At 44.9% G+C, this 27629-nt stretch overlaps 4 protein-coding genes across 7 annotated transcripts in view; 2 read left to right on the forward strand and 2 right to left on the reverse strand.

Moving 5' to 3' along the window:
- Nucleotides 1-7486, forward strand: part of ptcd1 (pentatricopeptide repeat domain 1) — a 14181-nt gene extending 6695 nt beyond the window's left edge. Inside the window, exons 2-8 of the mRNA XM_053616136.1 lie at nucleotides 4401-4541; nucleotides 4638-4856; nucleotides 4996-5097; nucleotides 5269-5931; nucleotides 6042-6158; nucleotides 6586-6768; nucleotides 7262-7486. Of these exons, the coding sequence (XP_053472111.1) occupies nucleotides 4401-4541; nucleotides 4638-4856; nucleotides 4996-5097; nucleotides 5269-5931; nucleotides 6042-6158; nucleotides 6586-6768; nucleotides 7262-7450 (1614 nt within the window). The 3' untranslated portion in view covers nucleotides 7451-7486. The remainder of the gene's footprint in view (nucleotides 1-4400; nucleotides 4542-4637; nucleotides 4857-4995; nucleotides 5098-5268; nucleotides 5932-6041; nucleotides 6159-6585; nucleotides 6769-7261) is intronic.
- A 1050-nt stretch (nucleotides 7487-8536) lies between these two features.
- Nucleotides 8537-15836, forward strand: zgc:112980 (uncharacterized protein LOC503706 homolog). 2 transcript variants are annotated; one of them, XM_053615183.1, is made up of 20 exons: nucleotides 8537-8999; nucleotides 9335-9440; nucleotides 9526-9619; nucleotides 9838-9994; nucleotides 10075-10279; nucleotides 10373-10495; nucleotides 10589-10639; nucleotides 11165-11287; nucleotides 11487-11645; nucleotides 11855-11908; nucleotides 12016-12058; nucleotides 12271-12505; nucleotides 12815-12897; nucleotides 13132-13224; nucleotides 13338-13418; nucleotides 13512-13616; nucleotides 13836-13957; nucleotides 14047-14169; nucleotides 14568-14616; nucleotides 15570-15836. In XM_053615183.1, the coding sequence occupies exons 1-20, from the start codon at nucleotides 8882-8884 to the stop codon at nucleotides 15636-15638; spliced, it is 2193 nt and encodes a 730-aa protein (XP_053471158.1). In that variant the 5' UTR covers nucleotides 8537-8881; the 3' UTR covers nucleotides 15639-15836. The 2 variants fall into 2 exon arrangements, with proteins under 2 accessions (XP_053471158.1, XP_053471157.1); XM_053615182.1 differs by lacking the exon at nucleotides 15570-15836 and having other exon boundaries at nucleotides 14568-14975.
- Nucleotides 15837-16730: 894 nt separating this feature from the next.
- On the reverse strand, nucleotides 16731-21523 carry smcr8b (Smith-Magenis syndrome chromosome region, candidate 8b). Of its 2 annotated transcripts, XM_053615181.1 has the most exons (3): nucleotides 21271-21523; nucleotides 18544-21108; nucleotides 16731-18299 (listed from the first exon to the last, which is right to left on the reverse strand). In XM_053615181.1, the coding sequence occupies exons 2-3, from the start codon at nucleotides 21057-21059 to the stop codon at nucleotides 17903-17905; spliced, it is 2913 nt and encodes a 970-aa protein (XP_053471156.1). In that variant the 5' UTR covers nucleotides 21060-21108; nucleotides 21271-21523; the 3' UTR covers nucleotides 16731-17902. The 2 variants fall into 2 exon arrangements, with proteins under 2 accessions (XP_053471156.1, XP_053471154.1); XM_053615179.1 differs by having other exon boundaries at nucleotides 18544-21523.
- Nucleotides 21524-22271: 748 nt separating this feature from the next.
- mief2 (mitochondrial elongation factor 2) lies at nucleotides 22272-27344 on the reverse strand. Of its 2 annotated transcripts, XM_053615184.1 has the most exons (5): nucleotides 27196-27344; nucleotides 25771-25913; nucleotides 25322-25481; nucleotides 24768-25093; nucleotides 22273-24199 (listed from the first exon to the last, which is right to left on the reverse strand). In XM_053615184.1, the coding sequence occupies exons 2-5, from the start codon at nucleotides 25903-25905 to the stop codon at nucleotides 23414-23416; spliced, it is 1407 nt and encodes a 468-aa protein (XP_053471159.1). In that variant the 5' UTR covers nucleotides 25906-25913; nucleotides 27196-27344; the 3' UTR covers nucleotides 22273-23413. The 2 variants fall into 2 exon arrangements, with proteins under 2 accessions (XP_053471160.1, XP_053471159.1); XM_053615185.1 differs by lacking the exon at nucleotides 25771-25913 and having other exon boundaries at nucleotides 22272-24199; nucleotides 27196-27324.
- Between the last annotated feature and the right edge of the window lie 285 nt (nucleotides 27345-27629).

The following is a 27629-nucleotide window of genomic DNA, read 5'->3' on the forward strand; positions in this document are numbered from 1 at the left end:
TTATTCTCTCTCTCTCTCTCTCATCCATCCCTTCTATTCTCTCTCTCTCTCTCTCTCATCCATCCCTTCTTATTCTCTCTCTCTCTCTCTTATCCATCCCTTCTTATCTCTCTCTCTCTCTCATCCATCCCTTCTTATTCTCTCTCTCTCTCTCATCCATCCCTTCTTATTCTCTCTCTCTCTCTCTCTCATCCATCCCTTCTTATTCTCTCTCTCTCTCTCTCTCTCATCCATCCCTTCTTATTCTCTCTCTCTCTCTCTCTCTCTCATCCATCCCTTCTTATTCTCTCTCTCTCTCTCATCCATCCCTTCTTATTCTCTCTCTCTCTCATCCATCCCTTCTTATTCTCTCTCTCTCTCATCCATCCCTTCTTATTCTCTCTCTCTCTCTCATCCATCCCTTCTTATTCTCTCTCTCTCTCTCTCATCCATCCCTTCTTATTCTCTCTCTCTCATCCATCCCTTCTTATTCTCTCTCTCTCATCCATCCCTTCTTATTCTCTCTCTCTCTCTCTCATCCATCCCTTCTTATTCTCTCTCTCTCTCTCATCCATCCTTCTTATTCTGTCTCTCTCTCATCCATCCCTTCTTATTCTGTCTCTCTCTCTCTCTCTCATCCATCCCTTCTTATTCTGTCTCTCTCTCTCTCTCTCTCTCATCCATCCCTTCTTATTCTCTCTCTCTCTCTCTCATCCATCCCTTCTTATTCTCTCTCTCTCTCATCCATCCCTTCTTATTCTCTCTCTCTCTCTCATCCATCCCTTCTTATTCTCTCTCTCTCTCTCATCCATCCCTTCTTATTCTGTCTCTCTCTCTCTCTCTCTCTCATCCATCCCTTCTTATTCTGTCTCTCTCTCTCTCTCTCTCATCCATCCCTTCTTATTCTCTCTCTCTCTCTCTCATCCATCCCTTCTTATTCTCTCTCTCTCTCATCCATCCCTTCTTATTCTCTCTCTCTCTCTCTCATCCATCCCTTCTTATTCTCTCTCTCTCTCTCTCATCCATCCCTTCTTATTCTCTCTCTCTCTCTCTCTCATCCATCCCTTCTTATTCTCTCTCTCTCTCTCTTATCCATCCCTTCTTATTCTCTCTCTCTCTCTCATCCATCCCTTCTTATTCTCTCTCTCTCTCTCATCCATCCCTTCTTATTCTCTCTCTCTCTCTCTCTCATCCATCCCTTCTTATTCTCTCTCTCTCTCTCTCTCTCATCCATCCCTTCTTATTCTCTCTCTCTCTCTCTCTCTCTCATCCATCCCTTCTTATTCTCTCTCTCTCTCTCATCCATCCCTTCTTATTCTCTCTCTCTCTCATCCATCCCTTCTTATTCTGTCTCTCTCTCTCTCTCTCTCTCATCCATCCCTTCTTATTCTCTCTCTCTCTCTCATCCATCCCTTCTTATTCTGTCTCTCTCTCTCTCTCTCTCTCATCCATCCCTTCTTATTCTGTCTCTCTCTCTCTCTCTCTCATCCATCCCTTCTTATTCTGTCTCTCTCTCATCCATCCCTTCTTATTCTGTCTCTCTCTCTCTCTCTCATCCATCCCTTCTTATTCTGTCTCTCTCTCTCTCTCTCTCTCATCCATCCCTTCTTATTCTGTCTCTCTCTCTCTCTCTCATCCATCCCTTCTTATTCTGTCTCTCTCTCTCTCTCATCCATCCCTTCTTATTCTCTCTCTCTCTCTCTCATCCATCCCTTCTTATTCTCGCTCTCTCTCTCTCTCATCCATCCCTTCTTATTCTCTCTCTCTCTCTCTCATCCATCCCTTCTTATTCTCTCTCTCTCTCTCTCATCCATCCCTTCTTATTCTCGCTCTCTCTCTCTCATCCATCCCTTCTTATTCTCTCTCTCTCTCTCATCCATCCCTTCTTATTCTCGCTCTCTCTCTCATCCATCCCTTCTTATTCTCTCTCTCTCTCTCATCCATCCCTTCTTATTCTGTCTCTCTCTCTCTCTCATCCATCCCTTCTTATTCTCTCTCTCTCATCCATCCCTTCTTATTCTCTCTCTCTCATCCATCCCTTCTTATTCTCTCTCTCTCATCCATCCCTTCTTATTCTCGCTCTCTCATCCATCCCTTCTTATTCTCTCTCTCTCTCTCTCATCCATCCCTTCTTATTCTCGCTCTCTCTCTCTCTCATCCATCCCTTCTTATTCTCTCTCTCTCTCTCATCCATCCCTTCTTATTCTCGCTCTCTCTCTCTCTCATCCATCCCTTCTTATTCTCTCTCTCTCTCTCTCATCCATCCCTTCTTATTCTCTCTCTCTCTCTCATCCATCCCTTCTTATTCTCTCTCTCTCTCTCATCCATCCCTTCTTATTCTCTCTCTCTCTCATCCATCCCTTCTTATTCTCTCTCTCTCTCTCATCCATCCCTTCTTATTCTCTCTCTCTCTCTCATCCATCCCTTCTTATTCTCTCTCTCTCTCTCTCTCATCCATCCCTTCTTATTCTCTCTCTCTCTCTCATCCATCCCTTCTTATTCTCTCTCTCTCATCCATCCCTTCTTATTCTCTCTCTCTCTCTCATCCATCCCTTCTTATTCTCTCTCTCTCTCTCTCTCTCTCATCCATCCCTTCTTATTCTCTCTCTCTCTCTCATCCATCCCTTCTTATTCTCTCTCTCTCTCTCATCCATCCCTTCTTATTCTCTCTCTCTCTCTCTCATCCATCCCTTCTTATTCTCTCTCTCTCATCCATCCCTTCTTATTCTCTCTCTCTCATCCATCCCTTCTTATTCTCTCTCTCTCATCCATCCCTTCTTATTCTCTCTCTCTCATCCATCCCTTCTTATTCTGTCTCTCTCTCTCATCCATCCCTTCTTATTCTCTCTCTCTCTCATCCATCCCTTCTTATTCTCTCTCTCTCTCATCCATCCCTTCTTATTCTCTCTCTCTCTCATCCATCCCTTCTTATTCTCTCTCTCTCTCATCCATCCCTTCTTATTCTCTCTCTCTCTCTCATCCATCCCTTCTTATTCTGTCTCTCTCTCATCCATCCCTTCTTATTCTGTCTCTCTCTCTCATCCATCCCTTCTTATTCTCTCTCTCTCTCATCCATCCCTTCTTATTCTCTCTCTCTCTCATCCATCCCTTCTTATTCTGTCTCTCTCTCTCTCTCTCTCATCCATCCCTTCTTATTCTGTCTCTCTCTCATCCATCCCTTCTTATTCTCTCTCTCTCTCATCCATCCCTTCTTATTCTCTCTCTCTCTCATCCATCCCTTCTTATTCTGTCTCTCTCTCTCTCTCTCTCATCCATCCCTTCTTATTCTGTCTCTCTCTCTCTCTCATCCATCCCTTCTTATTCTCTCTCTCTCTCTCATCCATCCCTTCTTATTCTGTCTCTCTCTCATCCATCCCTTCTTATTCTGTCTCTCTCTCTCTCTCTCTCATCCATCCCTTCTTATTCTGTCTCTCTCTCTCTCTCATCCATCCCTTCTTATTCTCTCTCTCTCTCTCTCATCCATCCCTTCTTATTCTCTCTCTCTCTCTCTCTCATCCATCCCTTCTTATTCTCTCTCTCTCTCTCTCATCCATCCCTTCTTATTCTCTCTCTCTCTCTCTCATCCATCCCTTCTTATTCTCTCTCTCTCTCTCTCTCATCCATCCCTTCTTATTCTCTCTCTCTCTCTCTCTCATCCATCCCTTCTTATTCTCTCTCTCTCTCTCTCATCCATCCCTTCTTATTCTGTCTCTCTCTCTCTCTCATCCATCCCTTCTTATTCTCTCTCTCTCTCTCTCATCCATCCCTTCTTATTCTCTCTCTCTCTCTCATCCATCCCTTCTTATTCTGTCTCTCTCTCTCTCTCTCTCTCATCCATCCCTTCTTATTCTGTCTCTCTCTCTCTCTCTCTCATCCATCCCTTCTTATTCTGTCTCTCTCTCATCCATCCCTTCTTATTCTCTCTCTCTCTCTCATCCATCCCTTCTTATTCTCTCTCTCTCTCTCATCCATCCCTTCTTATTCTGTCTCTCTCTCTCTCTCTCTCTCATCCATCCCTTCTTATTCTGTCTCTCTCTCTCTCTCTCTCACCCATCCCTTCTTATTCTGTCTCTCTCTCTCTCTCTCTCTCATCCATCCCTTCTTATTCTGTCTCTCTCTCTCTCTCTCTCTCTCTCTCTCTCTCTCATCCATCCCTTCTTATTCTGTCTCTCTCTCTCTCTCTCATCCATCCCTTCTTATTCTGTCTCTCTCTCATCCATCCCTTCTTATTCTGTCTCTCTCTCTCTCTCTCTCATCCATCCCTTTTTATTCTGTCTCTCTCTCTCTCTCTCTCTCACCCATCCCTTCTTATTCTGTCTCTCTCTCTCTCTCTCTCTCTCTCTCTCATCCATCCCTTCTTATTCTGTCTATCTATTGCTCCATCAATCTCTCTCTCGCTCTCTCTCGCTCTCTCCTCACAGTTATCTGAGGCATTAGCGCTGTTTGAAGTTGACATGCTGAAAGGGGAGCGATTGCAGCCAGAGGAGTATAACTACACGGTGCTGATTGGGGGATGTGGACGAGCCGGATATATCAAAAAAGCCTTTAAACTTTACAATGATGTGAGGACACACACACACACACACACACACACACACACACACACACACAGAGTCAGTGATGATGATGATGATAAAGTCTGAAATGTTTTCCCCCAGATGAAGAAGCGCGGGTTAGAGCCCTCGGGCGCGGCCTACACGGCTCTGTTCAACGCCTGCGCCGAGTCACCGTGGAAGCAGTCGGGTCTGGAGCAGGCGCTGAAACTGCGTCAGGAACTGCGCAGGAAAAACATCCCTCTCAATGCCATTACCCATCATGCACTGCTCAAAACGGTGGCGCGGGCCGGAGACCTGAAGGCTTGTTTTCAAGTGCTGCGGGTAACGTCATCCCGACACGCTCACGAACTCTGTATACGTGACGTGTTTTATTCCTCGTTTATATTCTAAAACTAGACCGGAATATTGCTGCCATGTGGTACGCGTTTTTATCAAAGTGTGTGTGTGTGTGTGTGTGTAGGAGATGCTACAAAGCGGACAGGCCATCACACAAGAGACATTTCAGTACTTGCTGATGTGCTGCGTGGAGGACAAGGAGCAGGGCTTCAGACTCGCGCTACAGGTACACACACACACTCACACACACTCACACACTCTCACTGTTCTTTGTCTTTCTTTCTTTTTTTCTGTTTTCTTTTAGGCTCTGTCTCTCTTTGTGTCTCTCTTTCTGTTTCTTTCTTTCGTTCGCTAAATAAGGTTAATGAGAGCTAATGAAAGCGGTGTTCTCCTGCAGGTGTGGCACCAGATGCTAACAGCTGGAATAAAACCAGACGTCCAGAACTATAACATCCTTCTGCGCGCCGCGAGGGATTGTGGGATCGGTGATCCTGCCCTGGCTTCTAAATTACTCCTGAGGGATCAGGAGGAGTCCGAACTCCCAGCTCAGAGAAGAGGTCAGAGGTCGAGGCTGAGAGAGGGGGCGTGTCCTCATGAGCCTTTAGACGTGGATGCGTTCGAGCGGCGCGTGCTGACCGACACGGCGTCTGATCTCACACGGCCGACTCTGGACTCGACAGAAACTCATCCGATTCCTGCTTCCTCGTCATCTTGCCTGTCGCCGTCGCTACAGTCGGCGCCTCCGTCGCCGTCAGTCCCAAACCTGCTGGACCCGAGCACCTGTCACTCGGATGTGGTCGCCTTGGCGACAGCGAGCAACGCGTCCGATAGGCTGGCGCTGATCGGAGACCTCGACGGCTTCCTGAGTAAAATGTCCGACGAGGGATTGAAGCCCACCGTCAAGACTCTCACGCTGTTGGCTGACGTCACGGAGCCCAGCAGCCAATCAGTACACAGCCTGATCCAGGTGGCCAATCAGGGCGGAGTCAAGCTGGACGTGGGTTTCTTTAATACGCTGATCAGGAGAGCTGCTAAAGTGGGAGACGTGGAGGGAGCCAAGGTCAGACCACGTTTTTTAATCTTTTTATTTATCTTTATTTGGAAACGAATCGCAAAACCTGCACAACGTCGTAAACGCAGTTTGTAAAAGCTCCTGTCTCTCTGTTTCAGGCTGCGAAGGCGCTGATGCTGGAGAGGAAGTTGCGTGTAAATGCTCGGACGTTCTGCAGCATGGCTCTGACCTGTCGCACGCAGAAAGACGGACTCCAGCTCCTCGCCGACATGGAGGTCTGAACAACTGACCTCAACCTTTTCCATCAGTTCAAGTTAATTCCGAGCGCTCTGGAATTACACGCACCTTCCGTAGAAATGAAGACAAATGAATGATATGACAGTAAAATATAATGTGATGGACAAATCTAAATGTGGTGATGTGATAGAAAAAAAACCCACTGAGATTTAAACCAGTAGGTCTAAAAAGTATGTTTTGTTGTTAGAACAAAGATGAATAATTTCGGCCGTTTTTATTTATTTATTTATTATCGTTTTGTTATAAAATCAATATGTGCCAATACTTCTTGATGGCGTCGTACGTAAAGTAGATTGCTTTAAGGGATTAAGTGCACGTTTGTAAACATCTGTATGTGACACGAGATTACAACATTACTATAAATTACTAAAACAGCGAATGTTTATTATTGTTTTGTTTTGTCAGACGTGCGGCGTGACGGCGAACGCTCACGTGTTCAGCGCTCTGATTGGTCAGGCCACGCGGCGTTTGGACTACGCCTGGCTGCACGAGCTGCTGCTTCAAATGCACCAGATGCAGGTTTCGCCCAACGACGTCATCATCAAGCAGCTGGAGTTCGCCGCGCAGTATCCTCCCACCTACGACCAGGTCAGTTACACTCGTTTGCATATGCAAATTCTAGCAGGAGTTTTGTTTTATTCTGTTTATGTGATTTTATTCATTCCCATTTGATTTCTTTCAGCGTTTTTGTTTGTATCAAATGAGGATTTGTTTATTTTTTCAGGATGCAAAGTTGTATTTTTCTTTCTTCCGTATTTCTTAAATAAATTAGAGTTGTACATTTTTATTTATTTATTTTTACACATCTTGTAAAAAATGCTGGCGATTTGTTAGTGAGGGGGCGTGGTATATGCATAAGACATGTAAATCAGGGGGAGGGGTCTCGAACACTAGTCAAGATAGATTTCTTGATTTGTGAAACTTGCACCGCAGCTAAAAGAAACCTTAAAAATCTTTTTCTGCTCCATTTGGTATCGTTTTTAGCTGAATTCTTCCTCTAAACAACATCTTGAGTTGATGATCCTGTTTATTCTCTCTCTCTTTCTCACTCTCTTTTTTGTGTGTGTAAATTTCTTCCTAGTACAAGTCGAAGAACACGTACTTGGACAAGATCAACGGTTTCCGTGGTTTCTATAAGCAGTGGCTGGAGTTCATGCCTGCACAGGAGACGCCACACCCATGGGAGAAATATCACCAACCCGAGACCGAGATCGAGCCGGATGGAGTGGAGTCTGGACGTGGGAGCGATAAACCGCGTCAGCTGAGCTGATTCACTAAATGTGAAATAAATAAATAGTTTTCACAGCATATGACTCAACTGAGGAGTGATAATTATACATACTATATTCTCTTGTGAGAGAGAGGACGCTATAGGACGCTTTGGAGAGGGCGCGATACACACTTTATGTACAATAACTTATACGATAATACGGTTTTCAAATTTGCGTCCACAATTTGTTCTCTTGATGACGCTTGTCGATTTCTTGGAAAGCTGAAATTTCCTCACCAAATAGCAAAAACATAAGAAATGTGTGGGTTTGTCCACTGCTGATCTCCTCAACAGGCTGAGCAGAAAAGCATCTCAGAAAGAACAACACGTGGAACCTTGAAGAGGACGGCCTACGACGGCAGAACAACACAGGAAGATTGGACGAATGTTGTGTATGTTAATTCACCATGAACTGACTTCACTTGCACTTTATTGGTCAATCGATGTTTCAACGATTAATGTCGAGTTACAGACTTTTTTTTAAAAAAAAAACATGGTACATACGGTACAAATATAAATACTATGACAAAAAAAAACTAACATTATATAAAGAAAAAGCTGAGCAATTTATTTATAAAAAAATAAAATCAGTGGATGGAAATGAGATATATGAAGGCATCTGTGGAAAATGTCATTTTAAAATAACTCGTTTAACCCCACTCTCAGTTCACGCCCATGTTCCATAAGCTCCGCCCCCAAGTCTCCCAACAGCGTGTTTATAACGTGACTAAATTACCCCTGTCCAATCACAGACCAGCATTCCGACCGGAAGTCAAGTTTCCACATGGGATTTCACAGCCACATAATACTTTTGTCCTAAAATTGTGACTTAACCCGTTATTTAAAAAAAATAAATAAATCATATTCTACATATTTTGTAGGTTATTTGTATAAGTACGAAATAAAATTTGTAAAAAAAAAAAAAAAAACAACTATTGCACATTTAAATAAAATGTTGATTTTTTTTCTTTTTCACGTTCAACCAAAAACGATTATTTAAATGCACAAAAGAAAAAAAAACCTCTCCCCTTTTTACAGTCGTGACGTCATTTCCGACCGGAACTTCCCTTTTTTTTTTTTTTTTTGCAATATAGCGCTAAGTTTGAAGACACGACAGTAGCGCAGTCTGTTTATAATGTCCGTTTACTTTGTCACGTTTAATTTGCATGTTTTGGATTTACACCGGTTGTGAAGTTGTTTTTACAGAGTGTTGTATTTTTATTTCCGTTATTTTAGCTTCGGTAATGATTAAAATAACTGTGCAGTAGGACAGCCATCTTCAGCAGCTCGCTGTGAGTGCCTTTATTTCCGGGTTTTCTCAGAGAAAATAATCCGACTGCAGCGGGGATTTCAGAGGAGAAAGCTGACACTCGGTCATCTGACCTGTTCGAGAAGTTACAGGTAGCTGAAGCTAGCGAGCTAAAGCGGCTAATGGATCCAAGCATCGAGGTGATTGTGCTGAGCGACGATGACGATGCGGGCGGTGACCACACGGGGGCGCTCGACAGCTCCTCCGTTCTAATAGTGGAAGAAAACGAAGAGAGCAAAGGTGCCAAAACTTTGAGCTTTATTACAAATAAACTGTTCTGTAACAGCACTGCTACTGTACATACTGTTATCTATCTATCTATAGTTATATAGTAGCATATCTTCACTTTTAAATTGAACAGTACTCATGTAAACTGTGTGTGTATATATATATATATATATATATATATATGTATTTCTCTCTCTCTCTCCATCCATCATTTTCTTCACTCCTTTCTCTTTCTATCCATCCCTCCCTCCGTTCCTCTCACTCTCTTTTGCTGTTTCTTCCTCCCTCTGTCTATCCCACCTTCTCTGCACGTCTCTCACCGCCTCTCTGTCTGTCGTTTCCGTCAGATCTCCCTGAAACGAATGAAATTCTGGACGAAGACGTGACCATAACCTTCTCCCGGCGAGCCAGCGTCCTTCCTCACGCCAGATACGACTGCGACAAGGTTTTCAGGTAAACCTCGCTCACCTGGAATTCTTTTCTTTCATATGGGGAAAAGTGGAGTTTGTGGTAAATGTACTGCGTGGCTGTTTCTCAGCTTTGCAGACTCGAACATCTCGGAGCCGGAGGGCGGTAATGCGGCGTACTGCGAGCAGTGCTTCTGTTATATCTGTGACCGACTGGCCTCGCAGGTACGGCGGAAACGGGATGTCACCTGATACTTACCTGAGGAGCTCAGTATATAACATGTGGTCATAGCTTACAGTACATAGCTTGTGGTCGTTATTACGTAACATTATTATACGTCATGTGTTCCAATATCGATATTATCGCCCGCCCCGAACCTTTCAACGAGTTTGAATTCCAATCCTTTGTTTGTTTGTGTGTGTGTGTGTGTGTGTGTGTGCAGTGCAAGTTCTGGACCGTTTCCGGGTTTTGTCACTGTAACGCTCACAAACGCAGCGTTTACTGGAAATCCCTCCGCGATACCAGGATCATGGGATACCTGCACGAGCTCAAATTCACCTTTGACCCTGCGGACATGGATTCAGACCTCCGGCGTGCAGGTGCGCATGAACCCGTGTAGCTGTTGACCTGTGACTCGTGATGAAATGGGTGTCAAGTTAATTTTGTGTGTGTGTGATAGAAACCTCCCTGCAGGAGTTCGCACACAGCTTGGCGCTGAAGTACGGCGCGTTCTCGATGGCGACGGAGAACCCGACCCGACAAATCGCCTGTGGTTGCCCGTGTCATTCCACCAATAGCAAGGCAGGGGAGAGCAGCTCGGCCAATAGGAGCGCGGCGGGATGCTCGAGGTGCTACGTCGAGCACCAGAAGCTCGTTCTGTTCGAGTGAGTCGGTTCGTCTGTGGCGTGTCTCTGTCCTCAGCGCTACACGCGTGCGTGGACTGATTTCGACGTGTTATATTTTTTGTGCGTTTCTAGCTACACTCCTGTGATGGCGTGCGTGTGCGCGTTTCTCGAAGAGGCCACAAAGGAAACTCCAAAGACCGGCTGCATCATGGCGCTCGGTGCTATTAAGCTTTTCATCACACACTCTGCGCCTGGGTAAACCCCGCCTTCCACACACCTTCATCACCTGAGGTAAAAGTTACCGACCACGGTTATTTTCATCATTCTGTCATTCTGTTTTCCCCCCAGAACCGTACACGCTCCGGCGATTTCACACGTCGCACTGGGAATGTTTTGGAGGTAACGGTTTTAAATCTTATAATCTAATCGTTATGACCCGCGTGTAAATGAGTTTTAGCGAAGGCGCATTAGTTAAAAGTCGTAATGTTGTTAACTCCGTTATCGAGCAGTTATTAGTCCGAGTCCCGTTCTTAGACTAGCGTGTTTACTGTCCCGAGGTGTTTCATGGTGGTGTAAGTCTGTACATGATGCACGCTGATGCTCACTGGTGCTGTTCTTAAATATATTATACGTTAGCCGCTACATTTAAAGGCGGCGATGTAGTTCTAATCCTCCAGAACCGACAACCCGTCCACCATTTTAGATTTACGAGAGTAGGCCGGGGAGGAGTTACTGCATATTACCAGGTGTGCAGTCGGGAACTGCGTAGCGTCAGTGGTGATCGCAAAAACCCCAGGACAACGCAGTAACGCGTAGGGTTTGTCTAACGTTAGTTAGTGACAGATTTGTGAATATATATATATAAACACAAATGAATTAGCTTAAATGAAAGTAGCGCTTGTTTGTTTTTGTTTGTGTTTTTAGAGCGATGTCAATGGTGCAGGTTTTGCTGGTCAACGTCGACTTTCCCGCTTCCTTCGTCAATCAACTACAACACTTCTTCCAGATTCTTCCACTTCCTCCTGACCTCAGGAAGTTCAGAAACGGGTAAAAAATATATATATATATATATATACACACACACACACTTCCTTAAACTGAAGTGTTCTGGGGAACAGCGGACTCTGGAATGTCGTTTTGGTCGTTTCATGTTCCCTGGACATTTTAATTCGAATTCACTTGAGAAGGAAATAAATATTTGGAACGCTCTTTGTGAATGTCTTCTTTCTCCCGCCGCTCGTCGTAGGCTCAACGTGCTTTCCTGGGACGACCCTTTGCTCTCGGCGGTGCTGAAGGGTCAGAACGTCACCGGGGTGCGGCAGGTGAAAGGTCGACGCACGGAGACTCTGCACGAAGCGCTGTTGGTGGTCAGAACCCGGGTTCTCAAACTCCAGCAGCAGGACAGGTGAGATCATTCCGCGTGTCGGAGACGACGACGCTATCGCTGGTGTAAACGAATCCCGGGCTCGTGCACGGTCTGTACGGTATAATATAACGTTAACGCTGTAACATTATCAAATACACCTTCACGCCACTCCTTTACGTTTTATTTATTTATTTATTTATTTTACACTTGATTTGCCGTTCGTTTCGAGTGCATTTTCTGCTCTTCAGGTATCGGGAGCTGGTCCGCTATCTGAAAGTTGTGAAAAGTGACAACGATACCATGTGAGTCCGGCGTTCTCACGGTAACGTACACCGAACTTCAGTTACAGCGTGTTTTCACTTGACTGTTAACGCTCGCTGTTTTTTGTTTTTTCTTTTCTGTGCCAAAGACTGCAGATGATGAGAGACTGGGTTCCTCTTTATCTGTGCAAGGTATTTACTATCCTTCATTTCTAATTTAGCATCCACTCATTGAAACGTTTGATCGGTCGAACCTAGGGCTGGGCGATATGACGGAAATATCATTTCACGATACTTGAGGACATTTTTGTGTTAGAATTTCGCTGAGCTGCAGATGCATGTGGTGAAGAAATAGTGTGTGTGTGTGTGTGTGTGTGTGTGTGTGTGTGTGTGTGTGTGTGTAGGTTGCCGATTACGCCGGTGCAACCGACTGCTTGCTCAGCCCCAAGTACGGTTCCTCATGCCCCGCCTCTAGGCTCAGTCCCGCCCAGTTCTGTGCCTACCTCAGAATATTCGCGTCTGGCCACGCCCCCCTCGACATACCACACCCACCGCGAGTCGAGCCCGGTCCGTATTCTCAAAACATCCACACGGTCCAGACAGATCCTTTACTAAGTAACACATGGACACCTATCGAAGGTAAATGAGAACACGACAAACAATTTGTGAAGGAAACACACACACACACACACACACACACACACACACACACACACACGTCTCCTCTGTTCATGCCACTGTACAAGTCCCTGTGCGTGAGCTGTTGCTATAGAAACCATAATGTATTAGAGCGAGCGCACTTCTTCTCTCAGCGCCGCTGTTACAGGAAACGATTCGACACCTTCTGACCAATCAGAACCCAGAAATGCGTTTGTGGCTTTGAGGTGGTCTACTGCATGTTCTGAGGTGTGTGTGTGTGTGTGTGTGTGTGTGTGTGTGTGTGTTTAGGAGGATCCAACCTGCTGAAAAGGCAGGAGGTGATGAAGTTCGCACTCCGAGTCTTGAATTGTAACAGCGCCGTCTTTGCACACGTGAGTACGAGCGCACGTCCGATACGTCCCGCTGCAGCACTATCAGAAAGGCATTGTGGGTAATATGGGCAACTGTTGGACTGAGAGAAGTTCAAAGCTCAGAATTCTTTGATTAAATAAATATTGTTTTATATATAAATATTGACTTGCAAGTCGTTCCTTAAAGGTTCTTGATTGTTGTTGTTGTTGTTGTTGTTATTATTATCATTATTAGAGTTGTTATTTGTCTTGTAGGCCGAAAGCTGGATAAAAGTGCTGGAGTTTGCCAACCTGTCATCTTCTCCTTCTCCTTCTTGTTTACCCGAACCCAACTACATCTTCCTATCAGTGAGTTGCACCGAGCTGATTAAGGCATGGTGGATGTTGTAAGAACATCGAGACTCACTGCATGTACACTTTGTGTGTGTGTGTGTGTGTGTGTGTGTGTGTGTGTGTTTCAGAGGACCATGGACATCGCCACAGGAATCCTCAATGAGCTCAATCGCACTTCCCGGATCCAGATTCCCAAAAACTTTCAAAACGTGAGTAGTAGGTTATGCTGTGTGCGTGTTGTGTTGTTGTGTAGTGTGTTGTAGTAACGCTGATGTCTGTGTCTCCTTCTCCTCCTCCTTCAGGGGTATCCCAACCAGGCGTTGTTGCTCTTAGCCACTCAGGCTTTAGCCTGGCGTCTTCTGCACTCACAACTCAAACCCATCGTCAGCGTCATCCTGACCTTCAAAGTAACTCTCCTCACTGTCTTCCTTATATATATATATATGTATATGTGTGTGTGTGTGTGTGTGTGTGTGTGTGTGTTACAGTGTGTCTCTCTCTTTCTCTTTGTTCATACATGCTTATCAGATGTCACGGTATTATCACAGTATACTGTTTTACCAGTGTACAGTCGCATCTTAGGTTTAGGTTCTGATATCCGTGTGTGTGTGTGTGCGTGTGTGTAGTCGAACCCCTGGGTGGTGCCCTGCTTGTTCAGCAGTCTACTGGTGCAGCCACCAACACTCCAGGATTTGTTCTGCGTGATTCTGGAGGAACTTGCGGACGGACAATGCAGATCCATCTTGCAGTACGTTCGCCCTGTTTGAACACACGCATTACACACTGTTTAATTAAAAAAAAAAGTACTTTTATTAAAAACGTAACGTTCTACTCCAGAATACAGGACACAGCCGAGCAGTACTTCATTGCGAGTTTCCTCTGTCTGTTCTTCCTGGAGTCCAGAGTAGTTCTCAATCACTACACGTATCCCGTTACTGATCTGCTGGCGAAGTGGAACGAGTAAGTGCTTCTGACGGTTCTCAGAAATGCTGATCAGAGCCTTGTTGTTGTTGTTGTTGAATATTTCCATGCGGCAGAGAACATAGACAAGTTACTGAAGTTTAAAATAATGATGCGTGATTAACAGGAACTCCTCAATCCTAGAAGTGATGTTTACACTTTGATCCCATAAAAATGACCGTTTTGTTTCTTCCTCTTTTTATTTATTCACGAACGACACATTATACTTTTTTTTTTTTTTTTAATCCATATACCGCATGTTGTGAAACGTCTGCAAACAAGTTAGTTCCTGTTCTCGCTCACGTCACGGTGTTTACGACTTTATATCTGATTGTGCGTGTGTTTTGTGTTCCGGGTGTGTCTGAACACGCTCTCCTGCACCCTGTGTCCTGATGCAGATTCGAAAACCCGTGGCAGTACCACCTCCGACGACTGCTCGAAGTCAAAGTAAGAACTCTTTATTACGCTTGTACCGAACACATTTCTAGAACCCGTCAAATTTCAGCTTTAATCTTGGATTATAGTACGCATTAATGCGTGAATACAAGATGGCCGCCGTACCTATCCCGTGGTCATCCGGAGCGTCGTTCGTGTACATCCTGAAAAACGAACGCCACAGTGTGACGTGGTGCAACACTCAACATGGCCAGTGGGGGGCGCAGTACAGCATCGGGTGTCCACAGCTAAACAAACAAAATGGTGTCTCTCAAATCGCATTCTAGTTATCGATTACTAACACTGAAAAAACAAACAATAGAAACCATGACACAAATTCTAATGGGTTTCTACTATTTCCACCATTACAAACCATCAGCTAACCATTAAAACCATTACCGGTTCTTAATGGTATCCGCTAGACAGAACATGCCACAGATAGACCGCAACAAATGACCAGTAGAAACCCACAGGGACCAATACAATTCCCATTAAAACCATTACAGATTCTATGACATTCCCAAACCGCCACGTATATTGGAAAAATCGCTTAAACCTGATCGAAAATATATTTTATGTTTAAGTTGATTGTCTGATTCCAGAGATTTGGATTTGGACTGGGTGATCATTTTATAAGCGGTTCACCCACTCATGGGAAGGTGTGATGTCACGATACTCTTCAACCACTCATGTCCCATATGCAAATGATTTAGCTAGAACCCTGCGTAAGCTGCGTATTAATGGAGCTGGGTAATGTTCGTGTCCTGGGAGCTATTTTTAACCAAGTAACTGGCTGAGGGTATGACTGTGCAAATCCAGCTTGTTTGCTAGCGGAGTAGTTATGCGCTACAGTAAAACGAAGCTGTACAGAAGTGAGCACCGGCCGTTCAGAATTAACATAAAATTTACATAATCTGTTTTTTTTGTGTGTGTGTGTGTGTGTGTTTTGCTTCCCTTTTGTGTAGGAGTCGAGTCTGAGCACGGACAAACAGCTAATCCTCAACCAGATGATCCAGTGGGGTCTACGCCAGTAGTGTGTGTGTGTGTGTGTGTGTGTGTGTGAGTGAGAGAAGAAACTGTTAAGACATCTCACTGTTTGTTGTGTGTGAGGATCAGGTACAGTAATTAAAACCGTTCCGATTTTTAAAAAAGAAGGACACTCTAACGTTTTCAAAATGATCCGATGTAAAGGTTTAAAAGCATTTACGAATAAAGAGGCTATGTTTATACGACAGACTGCATCGGTATATCATTTACACGGCAACGGCCAGAATTAGGAGTGTGTGTGTGTGTGTGTGTGTGTGTGTGTGTGTATGTATATAATACATGAAATAAATATAAACATGGAGAGTGTATAGATGCAGATCCAGCGAATGTAAATCAGTCCCTGTTCATGTTCAGTAGAGAAGTTTTGGCGTCTGGTTGAAATCCTTTTTTTGTTTTTCTGTTGTGTGTTGTCTAGTTTGAAATATTGAAATACGTTTGCGTTCAATCAATTCAGCGTTTCTTCAACGGGGAGAACTTCCACCGTTCAACTGCACAGCTAAACGAGAGACGACCGAAGACTGCACTTTTCCCATTTTTCAGCATCTATGGAAGGAAGAAAAATGTGGGATTTGAGTGGAAGCGTTTGTTTCTTGCAGCGGTTCCCTTTTCTATATCTAGATGAACTTTGACCTGTGAAATCACAAGACTCGGTCTCGTGAGCTAACAGCTGAAAAGAAAATTGAGGAGCTTATTATTATTATTATTATTATTATTATTATTATTATTATTATTGGACTTTGGCGTGTTTTCTGATCGGTCGTTGGCTCAAGTCTGGGGAGTAAAAACACCTCGTCCATCATGATCTTGTGGACAAATTCAATGATTTCCTGCTAGGATTTGCAATGTTTGCATCTCTATTACTACAACTTGTAAAAAAAAAAAAAAACCCCATTGGAATTGTTTCTCATTAAGTCATTGCACATCGGGGTAACGTTTAAGTGTGTTTACTCAAAGTGTAAATAAAACGTTTTACGCATCCTCGTGAATCCAGAAAACAAAATCGGACCCGGGAAATCCCGTCCTAATAAAATACGTTTCGAAGTCACTTCACAGGACAGAAAAAAAAACCCACCACAGCATTAAAAACAAACGAGGCACACGTTCCCGTTTATTTCCACCTTCACACTGAAGTGCTCTTAAAGTCTACAACGCTTCGACAGACTTCCGGATCTTCACGGATACGTACACGTCCTCTTGTATTTCACAGTCGCGTCATTTTCTCTAAACATGCGACGGTGAAGATGTTCAACTATCTAATCGTAAGGTGATTTTTAAAAAAAATCAATCTCGGACACTTTAGCGGTAACGCTGTCCGCTCGTATCCAATCGACCAATCGTGTAGCGGCGGCACAAGGCAGGACGTCCTGCAGGTCCAGGTTCAGTTTGAAACTATGCTTAAATGGTTTAAAAACAGCCGGTCTTTACAACTGTGCTGCGCAGAAGCTGTCGAAGCCTACAACAGCAGAAGAACCACAAGAGGTTCCACTTAACGGTAGCCAAGAACAAGACTCTGCAGCTACGATGAGAACCAAAAGTCGATTGGGGGGAAAAACTTTCGCCTGACTGATTGGAAGCTCTTGAGGTGTATCCGCGTGATTTTACACATTGCTCTGCTGCTCCGTGATTGGCTGATTTGGATGAAGGAACAGGGATACACCTAATAAAGACGCCCCCCCGAGTTAGTAGTATTTAATTTCCTCTGAGCATTGTTGTTGTTGTTTATTCAGTGAATAAAACATGTTCATGTGCATTAATGGTGCTGTAATATAAGTTTTTCCCCACACCACACTCACGTGTCCCATCTGTTCTGGCACTCAATAAAATAATCACAAGGATATGTGGATTTGAGGATTTAGGATTACTCCAATTACAGTTTTTGGCCGTTTCGTTGTGCGCTGCAGTTTACACCGAGATCGCAGTGGATGGAGAAAGTGGGGCAGAATCTCATCCAAGCATATAACACTGACACTCCTAATTATTATTATTATTATTATTATTATTATTATTAGTTAAGGATAACTTAAAAGCAGTAAACACTTTGACAATCGGATGATTGCTAATCCAGAGTTCTCAAACCCGTAGGAACCAACTATTCCGAGATGAAGCTACATTAGGTCCAAGTCTAAAAAAAAAAAAAAAATCAATCAATAAATATACTTAACAAGCATACCAAAACTCACAGACCCAACGGAACCCCGCTTGGAGAACCGGCAGGTTAGCAGCAGTATAACCGTACAAGTCCGTTTCAGTGTCAGGTTTTGAAAAGCGTGCTGGCGGTGTAGCTGACTCGCAGGACCGTGGGCGGAGTCCCCGTCGCGTGTCGCGTGACGAGCTCCGAAAGGTAGCGCAGGATCTTCAGATCGTCGTCGTGGAAGCGCTCGGGCCTGACCTCTACGCTGGGACGCCCGAGCCCGTGAGAGAACGTGAGAAGGAACGCTCTAGACACAAGCCGGCTGATTATACTCTGCGTATACAGGAAGTAAGCGGTTCCACGCATGCTGTGAGTCCTCGCCTCCACCAACGGACAAATCAGAGAACCTTTATAAGCCGGGCAGCGTAAGGTCTTCTGGTCCACGTCCAGTACGCTGAGGTACCGGCTAAAGCGGACTAGGCAAGGTGGCATGCTGGGAGATGAAGGAAAAGCCAGTCTGGGAAAACAGAGATACGTTAATGAACAGTGATATTGTTTTGTATATTTACGCTTTATTAAGGCATTTAACTCAGACTTTAGGTGAAACAAGACTCAACCACAGCCTCTCTTTCTCTCTGTTGAAGTTAACAAGACTTTCTGTCTGGAAAAAACCTTTGCTACAGTTTTACCTCCGACTGTTACAAAGCTCTGACACTGGAGACTCCTTCCATAAAACGTTTTACGTAATTGGTTTAACGTACCTGTTACAGCCGACGAGTTTCCAGGTTAGCAGGTCGGTAATGTGCAAAGGGCTCGATGTCCAGGGTTGGATGTTTCCTCTGCAGCTCCCTAGATGAGGGGTGTACATGGTCAGTGCTGTGACCCACCGTCTAACCGCTCTTTCCTCACTGCCCAGCACCACCAACGTCCGGCCGCTCAACAGGCTGTACATGGCGTGCACGGCGAACGGAAACTGGCGCAGGAAATGCAGAGCAGCCCGCCCCGACCTGCCGCGCTTTATCCGACTCTGTACGGCTGTACTTTTCCCCCCGCGAAGGTCGAGAGATATTGTAGAGCCTGCTCCTGTGGAGCTAAGGCTATGGTAGCTGGTGCAATCTGAGAAGTCATCTGGTGTAAATAGGAAAGACCTGTCTTGGAGAGAGCCTGGTTCACTTAGAGGAGAAACGCCACCAAACGTACACACGTCCAAGCTCATGTGAGGATCTTCTGGGTTTAAGACTATAGTAGGGGTTCTAGGGGAGCTCTGGCATTCCTGGTGCTTTTCTTTGCACTGAACCGAAAAGTCTTCAGCACTGCGCATGCAGTCGTTGTCTTCTCCTTCATGCTCTGGGGTTTCCTCATCGATTGCAGAAGGATACGAGGCCCTCAGATCTTCTGGTATGATAGACTCTGTAGTGCTAAGCACCTCAATGCTGTCCTCGCTGTTTTCCCGTCGAGTGACCACTCTCCTTTTTCGTCCTTCAGAGGTGGCTGCAGGGAACGCCGTCGGTCTCTGCGGAACCGTTTCCATGGTATCCATAGGGCCTTGAGTTTGAAAGGACTTCTCCGTTCCCAACACCTCGATACTCTCTCCGCTGCTCACGCTATCCTTCATCGGCACGGAAACGTCCTCGTTCTTGCGGTCGCCTTCGTCTGAGAAGTTTGGTGCTGAAGGCAAGTCGTCACATGGCGAGGTCGGAACGGAGTCAGGTCCGTTTCTATGGAGCTCGAGCCTGATTGGTACCATTTCCACACACGATGTGTACGAGTCTAGGCTTACAGGTTCACTCTGTAGCGGGGAAACGGGAAGAAGCCGTGCTGACCGGGGTTGTAGTCTGGATAGCCGCTGACTCGTCTCTGCTTCCGGGTCACACGACTCTTCAAAGAGGAAATTAGTGGACTTTAGGTGACGGAGCAGGTTTTGAGTCCGCTGCTGCGAGAGGAGGTAGCTGTTATCGCCACGGAAACTCCTCTCAATGGAGCGGAGCTGGGTCAGCGCCTGCTGCAGGAAGTACCCGTCACACAGCTCATCCAGGTTCTTCAGACGCTTGTCAAACTGTCGACACGTGCTCGAGCTCACCAGCTGCGGCGTGTGCGAAGGTGCACGTGAGCAGCCGCTGCAGTCCTCCAGTGACTCTGGACTCTGGGAATACAGTATGTTGGGGTCTAGGTCAGACTCCAGAGAATGAAAAGCATCGTCTGGTTCGTACGGCAGGAACTCGGGGTCTCTGAGCTTCCTGTTCGGATAGGAGGTGATCTGTTTCAAAAGACTTCTGTGTTCCTGAATGGCTTTTTCCACATGAGCCAACTCATCCGCTTTATTAGCCCACATGATCGACGGACACGTTGCACTTTGACCTTCCTTTGTTTCCTCGGGCTGCCCTTGATCCTTTTCTGATCTGTTTTGGTCAGTTCGATCGCTCATATTATCCGAGTCACATTCTGGGTCGTTTCCCCTTTTATCAAACCCTGGCAAGGTGTTGTTTTGGTCAACTTCTATAAATCTACATCTCTGTTTCTCTTTCAGTTCCCCTTCTTTTGTGGTCAGCGGCGATTCCCCGTTCCCATTATCTTTCATTTCCCTTTCCCTCGTTCCCATTCCGTTCCTCTCGCCGACTTTTAATTTACTCAGCCTGTCTCTGTTCATCTCCCTCAGAAGTATTAATCTAGTATACTCCAAGTCGGAAAGTCTTTTGTCCACTTCGTTGGCAAAGTTCTTCCGATTTCCAGTCTTCAGGCACTCCGAAGCCTTGGAGAACTCGGCTGATAGCTGCCGGAAACAACGCATCATCTTCTCCTCTTCGGAGGACACGTAGGCCATGCAGAACGGCCGGACAAACCCCCGGGCCTCCAGGTCGTACAGCGTCAAGTGGTGCACGTAGGCGTAGGCGCCTTCTCTAGAATCCCCCAGCACCACTTTTGAGTCTTCGACGAAGTTCAGTTTAGGGTGTGCCCAACCGGCAGAGCCTGCGAAGGTGGTCTGATAGTCCACAGACATGATCCTGAGCGCGAAGTGGTTCAGATCGAACGAGCCGCACGCCTTGGTTTGGTCTGGAACGGTTAGTAACGGCTGGGGACCCACCTGCTCAGAGAACTCCGATATAAGAATAAAATCCTGACTGAAGCGAACGCTTGACGTCTTCGACCACGGCGACGCATCTTCCGCGTCTGGATACAGAGGAACGGACAGTTCAGCTGGAAGTCCAAGCGATTCCGTGGATTCTTCCAGGAAATCCGTCTCGGTCGTGAAAGCCAGCAAGTCTGGAGATCCGATCATGATGTATTAGTCCAGTGTATATTTAAATATGAAACACCTTTAATATGAGCTGCTCAGTTCAGGTGATTTCAGGTGAGTCAGTGACGTCAGTGAGTCATCCCGCGTGCAGAGTAAACACAAGTGTAAACACAACGCGTCATGAAGGAAGGTTGGTCAGAGTTTGTTGGTATTTACTTCTGCACTTCTCATTAAGACTTGAAACAGGACAAACCTCCAAACTTGTAGCTGTCAGCCGGCGGAAATCAAAAGTAAACAACACGAATCCAGCGCGCAGGCGGTCCTGGAGATATCCGCGCCTGCCTTTTCGTTCAACTTCAGAAGTAAACAGCGCGAGGCGTCCGATCCGGTGACCGGCCGTCGGTAATCGAAACTAGTGCTGTCGCAGGCCACGTGACCGCGCCGGAGGAAGGGAAGGGAAGGGAAGGGAAGGGGGCGGGGTAGCGTGTCTGACCTTTAGGACCGAACTCGCGCTAAACACACGTCCTCGTGCGCAATAAGTCTGCTGCTTTGGACGCAGACGAGTATTTCCGGTGCAGGAAGGAAAATCCTGTCTCCCGCGTGCACGCGCGCGCACTTACCTTAATCCTTCATTTATCTCCAAGGTTCCCGATTTATTTTATTTTATTTTTTGATGAGATGAAATCGCTGTAACATTAACTCAGTATCTTAACTTAAGCGGAATTTGTGGAAGTGGAAGTGAAAGTTCTGTAATAAATTGCACAAACAGAAGCATAATACTTTGAAACATGAACATCTGTACTGCTCTTCTTTTACTGTATTTTTAACGTGTAAAAACAGGTTGTGTGTGTGTGTGTGTGTGTATATATATAAAATTGACATTATCAGTGTTATAAACCTCCTGCTTGCTCTGGTTTCTCTAGCTGAAGAAACAAGCAGCAGAATGTCTCCACTGTTATTATTATTATTATTATTATTATTATTATTATTTAATGGTTTCTATATACTGGAAAGCTGGAAGAATCCACAAAGCAGTTCATCATGTGCTGGGTAAAATGGATAAAACAATACATATCGATGCAATCATTTTAGTCTTGCACAAATTTTTAAAAATATTTATATATACTTAATTTGGGAATTTATTGAACGTTTGTAAAGCTATACATGAAACTTTAAGAAGGGTAAATAATCTGGAGCACAGAAGAAATTTATGATGTGTCTGTGTATATATATTACAGCAATGGTGTTAAGGGGATTTACACTTTTTTTTATATTTTCCTTAAAAACTCTGTATAATTGCTTTTAAGTGGCAGATGGACAAAAAAAAAGAGAGACACTCTTGTAAAAACACGTGTCAATTATTAGCTACAACTTTTATCACTTTTATTTTTGTCCAGTAATTGATAAACATCCCTTGACTTGATTTCTACATTAAGGAACCCTTAAGAGCTAAGGGACCGTGTATAAAAATGGCAACTCCTTTTACAGGAAGAGTCCTTATATTCAAGCTAGGCTACTCGATAGAATGACGTAACAATAAAAATAAAATAAAAAACTAACTCACCAAAAAAGAAAAATCTCCACACCATGAGACAAGACGTACACGAGGAGAAAGTGCTCACAGGAACGTCTTATCCATAATACACACCAGAACTTTCACAGAATCATGACTCAAAGTAAGATGATGTTTTTTTTAGGAAAGAATTATAGTTTCAGTATGAAATCCAGAGCAACGAGAGTGGAGATGCTGTAGAGAAACTAATGCTGAAGAATAGTCATAAAATTATAACGATACAGTAGATTATATTATCAAATGATGTCGAACAAATGAAGTGCCGAGTCTGTGACTTCGTTTTATAACCTTTAATCCAGGCGTAATCACGACACCCGAGCCCTCGTTCAAAATAACTTTTTATTTGCGTAACAGAGAGACTTGATTCAAAGGGATTTTCCAGACCCTGATTCAGGACGAGCTTTATTCGTGTCGGGGAGAAGACTGCATCAAACACACGCACTTTCATACGCCGGATAAAACAAACACACAAACAGTTCTGGTTTGTCGTTCATTAAAGTGCCACGTTTATGATCCGAGTTCCAACCAGAGCGCGTCTCGGTATTAGATCATTAACGAATAAAACCTGAACTCCCTGCATAACTAACTGTTTATTAAACCCTGTATTGCTCCAACACTCGAAGTGTGTGTGTGTGTGTGTGTGTGTGTGTGTGTGTGTGTGTGTGTGGTAGAACTCGCACACGTCTCAGTCTTCGGGACCGCCTTTAGTTTTTCTGTGTAGTAATAAATAAAAACGTCAAACTGCACATTTAACCTAAAAGAAAGAGGTACATCCTAGAGAGAGAGAGAGTTATATATATATATGAGATGTGTGTGTGACCGGTTATATGAGCAGTATCTCGGGCTCGCTCACAGCGCAGTAGAGCATGAAGCCCATCTCATCGATGTCGTCTTCGGTGAAGCCCTGCAGCAGATTCACAGCAGGTTTAAAGTAGCTGGGCAGGAAGCCCGCCTCCAGGTAGCCAATCAGCTCCGTGATGGCCTGCTGGAACCTATCAGCGAACGCCGACTCCGACCAATCAAACTCCTTCTCACTCATGTGCAGGATGACGCTGCTGAGCTGCGCGCCGGTCAGCTTGTGGAGGGCGGGGCAGTTCCGACACACAGCCTTTAGTGTTTTCAGGCACTTCTTCCTGACACCCGAGTCCTCGTCTGATTGGTCGAGGCTGGCCAGTCGAGCCGTTTCGCTGGTGTAGAGGCTCTGGTACCACACGTAGTCGAACGGTCCGGTGATTTCTGGCTGCGCCGTTAGCGCCATGTCCCCTAAGCGCACCGTCGGTAGAACGCTAACAAACAGCTGCTCTTCGTCGAAATTTCTGCTTTCGCTCCGAGCTCGGATTTCCAGCTTCAGCGCGGGAGACCCGAGCACCGGCCGCACCTCGCACTCCAGGGTTCTGCTCAGCGATGGCCAGTTCATGGACTCCGTGATCGATTTGCGTAGTTGCTCGCCAACGAGCTGAGACGACAGGTACCCGCCGAGGAGGTGCCTGTCCCAGTAGCTCCGCCCACGCGGGAAATACTCTAGGTTTTCGCGACGTAACATGCAGTACTGAGGATGTCCGAGGAACGTGTCCTCTCCGGCGATCGGAGTCCACAGACTGGGCTCCAGCTACACACACACACACACACACACGTATAAAAATAACAGGTGGGTTAGGAATTATATAGACTTAATAATCGTATTATTATTAACAATGACAATTGGTCAGAAGGTGTTGATTTAACGTCTATTACAGAACCACTCACAGTAGTTCCGGCTACAAGACAGATCACAGGCGTATGTTAACGCACTCTTAATATGTTTCTATAGCGACAGCGACTTGGATACACACTACATGATCTAAAGCTTATAATAAACGCGATCAGTACGGAGCCCCTAAAGGGACATAGTGGTGGAAAAAAATTGGGATGGGAGAAAAAAAATTGCTGAGAACACAACAGGTAAGCTATTTTTGCGAGGGAACGCAACAATCGTTGATATTGTAAAGCTTTCTGTCGGAAGAACATTTATGGAATGAGTCTCCAGTTTCAGAGGTAAAGCTGGAACGTCAACATCAGTGACATCATGCTGTTTAATTTTTTGTATTTATATACTGACGTACTGTTGAGTAAGGTCGTATTGTTTATATTTCATACACCGTGTGGGTTTTGGACACGATGACGTTTCGTTCTGCTACCTGTAGTGGTACGAGCAGGCAGGCGTGATCAGCCTTGACCACCTGCAGGTCGTCGAGCAGCGACCCCGCGAGGGTCATCTCTCCCAGGGGCATGTCCGGGTGTTTGGAGCGCAGGAAGGCCTGAATCTCTGTAGCGCTTTCCAGCGCTCTCTGCTGAGCTCGGGACACTTCGCTCGGGGACAGGCACACACGTGTCTGGTAATACTGCTCCAGTCTTTCCGAGAAGGTTAACACGCAGAGATCCAGTCGTCTGCCTGTCTGAGCCGGGTCCGATCCGTTCCTCGGAGTCTGGGATTGGATTTGGGGTGCGGATTGAGACAGGTCCGCTATGTTGAAGAAAAAAGAAAAAAAAAAAAGGAGAACGTTGCTAAGTTACTGGAGTTGATCATAATGTATCTGAAAGTCTGTCTGGTCTTACAGTAGAATATTTGTTCCTTTTCCGTTCATTTCCACAAGCTGTTACTCTTGTGATTGACAGGAAGTCAGAATGGCTGCCGCTATTTCTGCGTTGTTGGGATAATGGTCAATTTCTCACCACAATGTGTGCTACATACCTTTCTTGCTGACTGCAGTAATCGGTTTCATGGCCACACCCTCGATGCCCTTTTGAAGCAGTTTGGGTGAGGTACTGACCAGGCTAAGCTCCTCCCAGCTGTCTGTCATCTTTTTATCAGGATTTCGGTCGTCGGGAGGCCGGCCAGCGCGTTCTATCAGCTGGTGGAGAGACGTTTAAGACAAGTCGTAAATAAATGATCAAGCCTACAATTCATTACCTGGCTTGAAAATGCTCCAGTGTGACGCCCAGTCTCGTGTTTTGGTTAAAAAAAAAAAAACGCCAGAGATGACAAAATAACGCACGGCTTGCAAAGTAATAGACTAATATATGTGGAAGAGGGCAGACAGCGCTTTCCGCTGAATGCGTTACACTGCTGAATAAAACCTGCCTGATTAATGACGTCATTAAATGTGCAACAATTAGCATGATTCCAATACAACAATGCACCTTTTTCACCGCTAACGTAGCGATGCCCAGGACGGCGACTCCGCCCACACCAAGCACCAATCGGGCGTTGGACAGCAGGAAGTCGATGATGGCGGCGATTCCGTCTTCACCCCGCCTTTTACCTGAATAATACATGGCTCCGTCTGCAACGGACCAAACCGCATATGTTAAAACCACGTTTTGGCGAAATCATTAGTGACACTACTGAAATCCCTCGCTTATACCGTTCCAGATAAGCCACTAGCAGGACTCACTACTACAACCGTTCGCATTAACAATAACTCATGGCTCAAAGTAGGGTGGAGGTTTCGATTTTATTTTACAGCGATGCTTCACGTTACAATTTTGAAACGCGCAGACGAGACATCCATTTTAAATTTGACGCGCAGAATAAATCTCGCCGTCCTATCTTCTTGAAATATCGGGCTTCACTCATGATCTTTTAGTAAAAGCTGTGTGTAAATGTTTGCCTAATCCGGTGTGCGCAAGCATGCTGATCAGCAGTACAGTGCATAGTGTGTTCCTGACACAGCTCATTTGCATTTAGCCACGCCCACAAACCTCCATAAAAGGTCTTCCACACAGACAGCTGCGAGAAATGAGCGATCAGGGTAAAGACTGGAAAACAGTAGTGGGGAGTTATTTTGACTCACTTCTACAACAATGAGAAGAATATTTAATCAAATCTTAATACTAATAGTAATAATAATAATAATAATAATAATAATAATAACAAGCGAGTCCTTCTTCAGCTGAGGCGCTTGTTTACAGCTCGTCCTCCGTTTATTATTGAACGATTAGTTGAATGAGGTTTAATTTATTACTGCTTGTGTACATGTATGTTTATGTTGCTGGTTGTCATTATATTGTAATATTTATGTCTGCTATGTCAATGTGAAAAAGATATTTCTCAAATAGGCGAAGATATAAAAGGCCATAGAGTACATGTTTATTTCAAAACACAAACATACCTTTCCGGACCGGAATCCGGTTTTCCAAATGGATTTCCTCAGCCACATAATACTTTTGTCTTAAGTCGGGGCTCAAACCGTTATTTATGATCGTGTTGTAGATACTTTGCAGGTTATTTGTACAAATAAGAAATAAAAACAAATCGCCTATTGTACCTTTAAGTATACGAAGCACGGAAAAGCCTGCGTGCTGCATCACGGCCTGTCACTTCTCAGTGTCTTCTCAGGATAAAGTTAGCTTAGAAGGTTAAATAAATAATATAATGCAATATGATCTTACTTAAATTAATATTTTAAACCTACAGAACTTGTTAGTAAGCCATGACTGCTTGCTTTAAGATGCACAACTTATCCGTTGTTGTTGTTGTTGCTGCTGTTAGCACGCGCTAGCTCGCTTGCTTTAATTGCTTGGCTGGTATGTTGTTTTTATATATACTTATTTTTTGTCACTTACCTTTTCAGAAAATCCTCCACCGCATTTCTAAATCAAACAGAAAATTCGAAGTTAAACAAAGCTTCATGACTCGAGGTCATATCAGTTACTTGTTTCGTCCATTAACGTGAACCAGCCAAAAAGCTCACAACACGCAGCGGGGATTGGATGTGACGTTTTGATTGGCGTGGATTTAGACCAATAGGAAGTCAAGCGTGCATGACGTCCAACTTATAGCCCAATCACCGTGCAGGTATTGTTGTAGCCTGTAGTACCTCAGGACGTGAAGTACGTGAGGGGTTTCCGGTCTTAAAGTGACCGCGCTCTCTATCTTTCCGCCATTTTGTATTTTCGTTGTTAATTAAGTTTTGGGGGAAACACCCGTTTATTGTTAGGCTTAAAATATATCGAGCGTCCACCAAATAAGTCCCTCTGACTGGGCTGTTTCTATAGAA

The sequence above is a fragment of the Ictalurus furcatus genome, chromosome 26 (assembly GCF_023375685.1).
Source record: "Ictalurus furcatus strain D&B chromosome 26, Billie_1.0, whole genome shotgun sequence".
Classification (NCBI taxonomy): Eukaryota; Metazoa; Chordata; class Actinopteri; order Siluriformes; family Ictaluridae; genus Ictalurus; species Ictalurus furcatus.

Excerpts from the sequence above, each read along its gene's own strand:
- zgc:112980 (XM_053615182.1), top strand. The coding sequence starts at position 8,882 with ATGGATCCAAGCATCGAGGTGATTGTGCTGAGCGACGATGACGATGCG. Across the intron at positions 11,909-12,015 it reads AAAAGTGACAACGATACCAT|ACTGCAGATGATGAGAGACT; the intron begins GTGAGTCCGGCG and ends TCTGTGCCAAAG. Across the intron at positions 12,059-12,270 it reads TTCCTCTTTATCTGTGCAAG|GTTGCCGATTACGCCGGTGC; the intron begins GTATTTACTATC and ends GTGTGTGTGTAG.
- smcr8b (XM_053615181.1), bottom strand. The coding sequence starts at position 21,059 with ATGATCGGATCTCCAGACTTGCTGGCTTTCACGACCGAGACGGATTTC. Across the intron at positions 18,300-18,543 it reads AAACTCGTCGGCTGTAACAG|ACTGGCTTTTCCTTCATCTC; the intron begins GTACGTTAAACC and ends CTGTTTTCCCAG.
- mief2 (XM_053615184.1), bottom strand. The coding sequence starts at position 25,905 with ATGTATTATTCAGGTAAAAGGCGGGGTGAAGACGGAATCGCCGCCATC. Across the intron at positions 25,482-25,770 it reads CTACGTTAGCGGTGAAAAAG|CTGATAGAACGCGCTGGCCG; the intron begins GTGCATTGTTGT and ends TCTCTCCACCAG. Across the intron at positions 25,094-25,321 it reads TACTGCAGTCAGCAAGAAAG|CGGACCTGTCTCAATCCGCA; the intron begins GTATGTAGCACA and ends TCTTCAACATAG.